Genomic DNA, 5,693 nt, shown 5'->3' on the forward strand with positions numbered 1-5,693 from the left:
TTATAATAAAAAAACTCTCTAGTATATACCTATTTTTATCTCTGAAAATAGTTCAAATGTAATATATTAGTATTGGTACTTTTTACCCCATTATATGGAATTTCTTGCCCCACATATGGGGTAAGAAGTGCCGAATGACTTCCTCTGTAAAATTTACGATATCTTTGTAATGAAGGGTATATATGCATACTTTCTGGCATGTATTTTATAGTTAATTTTCTAGTTTCGAAAAATATCAACACGATCTGTGTGAGTTAAATATTCTTTATTTTATAGTAAAAAATGTCAAAAGAGGCCCTTTACTCCCCGGTCTACCCTACATATAAACTAATACGTATAAGCATGTATAAGTCAAAAGTCTGTTACATGGTTTCCTGTTACGTGACTTGATATGTTCTCCAGTTTCATTCAATTTTGCATTAATGACAGACCGACAAACTCTATTGCGATACCAAAATGTATGCTTTCATCATAGATTCCCAGCGGAAATCGTAGCGGTGGATATAAGCGGACGAGGTTTCGAAAGAATGTCTATGAGGAGAAGGTCCTTGCTGTCAGGGCCAGAGACTCAGGAAATGGCGGTGAAGAGGAGATCGCGACCACGCAGGCCGAGGGGGAAGAGACGAAATACGATCGCCGGTACCGATCAAAAGGAGATTCGACAAGCTATTGGAGCGTTAGTGTTTTGCCATAATTGACCCTTCAAACCACTCCAAACTGAGAAATTTTGAGAACTCACCTAATATTATTTGTTTTTACGACTCATTTAATTATTACTATATTAGATTATGAACAAACGGTTTTCTGTTTTGTATTTTGTGTCCAAAATTAATGTCATTAAGATTCTGCTTTGCAAAGCGTTATTAGGTTACACGAAAAGAACAGGTTTGCTAAAATGTCTAAAAGTTTAGTTAGATGCAAATCTGAATTCTGAATTTTATTGGACTATCAAAATAATTATGTAAGACGCTCAAATTAGTTGCTAAAATGTCAAAACTTTTTGCAGCTTTACTCATCATGCTACATAATTATTTCGATGGCCCAACAAAATTATTTTTCGATCTACCTATCTATCCATATAAATATCTGTCTACATAAAGGACCTAGCAGAATAAGTTTGTGTATGCTGCCTCTGCATTTAAGAGGAAAAAAACTACGTTTTGTATATCATATAACTTTCACTTATTTTTTTAGACGTTTTTTTTCAAATGAAAGTCAATACAGCTACTACAAGCAAAATGTTTAATTCCTTAATATGCTCGAACTAATAGAAATACATATTAAAAATTATTTACATGATCTCATAACGAAAAAAAAAAAAAATTTTATGTAACAGCAAAAACTCACACAAAGTTAGAAGTAAAGTTATGTTCTTTACAATTAAAAATAAAAGAGAGAAATTTCGATAGAATACATCGCTAATTGGCCACACACACACAATTCAAAATAAAATATTCTCATTAGTAAAGTAGTGAAACATTATTAGGCAAATATGTTTTACTAGATAAGTCGAAGATCATTTTAGTAAAAAATGGTAGTAATATCTCAAGTACATCCTATTTAAAAAAATATTAAAATTTTAAAAACTTTTTCCAACCGGTTTTTTTCGAAAAAAAATTTTTCCAATTTTTTTAAACATCGCACCATTGAACCCCATAACATATTTTTCTTTCGTCAAAATCAGTTTATCCATTAAAAAGAAAATTCGTCTGGTCGATTTTCAGTTTTACCTTTATAACTCCTATCAAAAATTTTTTTCAGATATAATATTTTGCGAAATTCATTCTTGCATCGCTGTTAACTTATTATAAAAATCTTGACCAGATAAATGCGGGGACAGCATACGCAATACACATACTTATCCTGCCATGCTCTTTTTGAGTACTTGTACAAAATCGTTATTTTTGAGTACGAGCTACTTAAACTTCAGAATTAATGAAAATTATTTTGTTAATCCTTCATTGTTTCACGTTTCACGAAAAAATTGTTTCAAAAGATCTATTTCTCGATCTACAACCCGTAATGAAAATAATAATGAGAATAATTTTTCATCGTTGTTTAAAAAGAATTATTAAAGAATGCTAAGAAATGCCTTATTCGATCATTTAAGGGATTAATGGACCAATGATAGAATGTTCAACCTCTTCAACTTTCACGACGTGATAAATATACTCGTATAATCAAGAAGTATGCATTTTGCTCGGATATCTTATCATAGCGGTTCTGTTACTATAAGGACATAGTTCTGGAGATCTGTACCTCGAAAGTCGGCGATTTGTCACGCTCGATAAAGTGCGCTCATATTTTCGTAGTCATCCAAGCATGAAGAATCTCCCTTATTCTACCTTTGTACTCTCATTGGAATGATAATCATTTCAGATCATATCTCTCTCTCTCTCTCTCTCTCTCTCTCTCTCTCTCTCTCTCTCTCTCTCTCTCTCTCTCACCTCCTCCCCCCCCTCTCTCTCTATCATTGTCGTACGCTATCACATGTGAGACCTCCCACGGGCTGTAACAATCTAACTTACGTATCAATTGAAGTATACGCGAATCTAATAAATCTGTAACAAAAAACCATCATCATTATATCGTGATTTATCCAATTAATCATAACATGTTCGCGCGTGAATCTGTCGCGCTTCTTAATTCGTTCTAAATTCTAAAAATGTGCAATGCAAATCGCACTCACTTACAATACTTCGCATCATGTTCACGTCATTGAGATTATTTATCGCTGTAGGGAGACGACTGGCGACGAGCCCGAGGAAACAATGCCAAGTACCACGCCGAGAGCGCATCGTTCAGCGAGCACGGATGTGTTGGGCTCCGTGAAAAAGGACTCATCCATGGAAAAGAAGTCGCACTTCAACACGCTGAAGGCGTGGGGTATGTTTAGACTGAAATTAATCAGTCCGAAATCGAGTCAGCAACAACAGCAGCAGGAAATGACAATAATTAGCGCGGAGAGGAACAAACAGCCTCAAGGTCAAACGAGATCACCGGAGGAGATCAATATTTACGAGACGGTGACTACAAGGCGCAGAAGGGACAAGTCGCACGAGAGGAAGCCGAGTTCGTCTAGCTCGAGTGGTAAGAGTACGGCCAGCATACCCATGTCAGTACCGAGCACGGACAACAAACAGCTGAGTGTGAAATTGCGCGAGAGTGCCGCCCAGAGGCGAGAACGACGGAAGGGCAGCAACCGCGATGATGCACCGCATTCGAGTTCCGGAAACTGGAGCGCCTCGTCTGAAAGCGGAAGGGCCAGCATCGGCAGTGAGACCACTACTACCACGCATCAGCCTAAGTAAGAAGTCAAAAACACACAGTACATTGAAAAAAAATATAAAATTTTAATAAATATTTGTTTAAATAGTTTTAAATAAATGTTTATACTAAATGTAAACATATACATACTTATTTGATCAAAAATCATTAATTTGATTTAATCCTTTTTTTACTATTTTTTATTGAGTAAATATCTATTTACTGTAAATAAAATGTTTACGTATTGTCAGTACTATTCAAAGAAATATGTATTAAGATTTAGTAAATTTTTTTTCAATGTATTATCTCAACGGTCGCCTTCTGCAAAATGTTTATTTTGCAACTGTTGACATTTTTTATTGGATTATCTATACTTTTAGATCTATATAGAGATATATATATAGTCGTATCTTCGCGAAGAAAACTTCCACAGATATTGACGGAAATCTTGTATTTTACTAGTTGCCAATTGCATATTTTCTAACGCGGTCGTTATTTTAATTCACTAAAAATTACAGCAGATCTTTAAAATGGATTCTAGATATTTGAGCATGCCTAACAAAACAATCAATTATAGAAATTCTTTAAACTCAATTAAAGGGAACTGTCAAAAAAGGGTTAAAAACATTTCGAGAATTGAGCACGAACATGATATTTTCTAAATTTCAATGTTTTTGCTCAATTTTTGAGCTGTTCCATAAACGCTATAAATCTTTAAATAATTTCATTCAAGAAGGCAAAATCTTAAAAAAAACATTTCTTTTACTTACACCTTTTTAAACAAAAATCTGCTTTTTTAAACATTTTTCTTTTAATTATTTTCGCGAATTGAATTTTGTCCTCAATTTCTTAAACTAGAGATTATGAATTACGAAGAGATTATTTTAGATTAAAAGAAAAATTAATATTCGCTTAATTCAAAAATATATATTATCTCAGATCAACGACGACAGCTTCTATCGGCACATCCTCTACTTCCCTAAGTCACACGAGACGATTGAAAGGAAGAGACACCTCAGCCTCATCTTCGGTAACCTCTGAAGGCACTCTAACACCAGATATCATACAAGACATCACGGTGGTACCCTTTTCCGATGATGGCGAAACATCGTCGGTATATTCCTGCGACACGGAAGGATATTATACTTCGTTTCACATGGACTCGGGCCTGAAAACTCTTAGGGAGGAGGAACCTATGCCACAAAGTCCTTTAACCAAAACTAATGACGTTGGCTCGGACCCCACTTCGCCGATTGTGGAGAACGAGTACGAATTGTTTGGCAGAGGATCAACTTCCACGACAACCAGCTCGGCTGGAACGGTTTGCACTGCGCTTATGGCACCACCGCCTCCCGAGCGCAAGTCCAGCCTCACAGTTGTTGCTATGGTAAATTCAAGCTTCAATACTTTAATCGCAATAAGAGACAATGGAATAAAATTGCAAATTAAACTGAATATTTATTTCTTAAGAGATAAAAAATCCTATGACAATGGGACAAAGTTAAATAGATGAGATTAAATAATTAATATTGGATTTTATATTAAAATAACATTTATATAAATTACATTAATTTTTAATAATATAACATCAATATCTCTCGTGCATATAAACAAAATAATCCCAATTTCAATTAACTTTCATTTTTCTATTTTAAAATGAACACGTTTCTTAAGATTATTTTTTTATTAAATTAATATAAAAATGGCAGCATTAATCTATATATTAAAATATATAAAATATATTTTCTAATATAATTGTATTGAGGCTGATAATCAGGGTTGATAAAAATCATATTTAAAAAAAAAACAAAACGTTACGTTCTTTTTTGTTGAAAATATTTAATATTTTAAACATGTTTTAAACAATATTAAAAAAAACATGTTTTAAACATGTTTAAAACATGTTTTAAAATGTTTTAAACATCTTGGTGAAAATTTTTCTCATAATTTTTATACGAATTGGAACATTTTTCAGAAATACTCAGAAATATTCGGAAAGTTTACATCTTCTAAACAATATATTTATATTTTTTGACCGTATATTTGAGAAACTCAATTAATACTAGAAATTTAACTGCCTATTACGGTCGGAGCTGGATCTTCGTTGCTTTTTAATAATTCAATCTTGAATTACTTGAATATGGTATACAGGGTGGTCCGTTTTAATCTATCGATGCGAATATCTCGGAAAGTACGCATCTGATTGAAAAGTTGTAAAGGGAAAATTTGTTTGTTTAGATGGGGGACATCCAATGACACCGAACTTGGTCCCCCACCCCCACCCCCGGGGGTGGGGCGGGGGTCAAAATTGAAATTTTAAATGGGTACCCCGATTTTTTATTACAAATTCTGATTCTGCGTCGAAAAATATGAAAGTTTTGTCTCAAACATTTTTTTCGATGCGTGACAGATGGCGCTGTAATCGG

At 33.8% G+C, this 5,693-nt stretch overlaps 1 protein-coding gene across 1 annotated transcript in view; it reads left to right on the plus strand.

Annotated features, from left to right (window-relative positions):
- Window positions 1–5,693, plus strand: part of gukh (NHS actin remodeling regulator GUK-holder) — a 54,190-nt gene that overhangs the window by 13,935 nt on the left and 34,562 nt on the right. The window contains exons 3-5 of the mRNA XM_018514391.1: window positions 476–676; window positions 2,741–3,307; window positions 4,207–4,654. Of these exons, the coding sequence (XP_018369893.1) occupies window positions 476–676; window positions 2,741–3,307; window positions 4,207–4,654 (1,216 nt within the window). The remainder of the gene's footprint in view (window positions 1–475; window positions 677–2,740; window positions 3,308–4,206; window positions 4,655–5,693) is intronic.

The sequence above is a fragment of the Trachymyrmex cornetzi genome, unplaced genomic scaffold, assembly GCF_001594075.2.
Source record: "Trachymyrmex cornetzi isolate Tcor2-1 unplaced genomic scaffold, Tcor1.1 scaffold501, whole genome shotgun sequence".
NCBI classification, from domain to species: domain Eukaryota; kingdom Metazoa; phylum Arthropoda; class Insecta; order Hymenoptera; family Formicidae; genus Trachymyrmex; species Trachymyrmex cornetzi.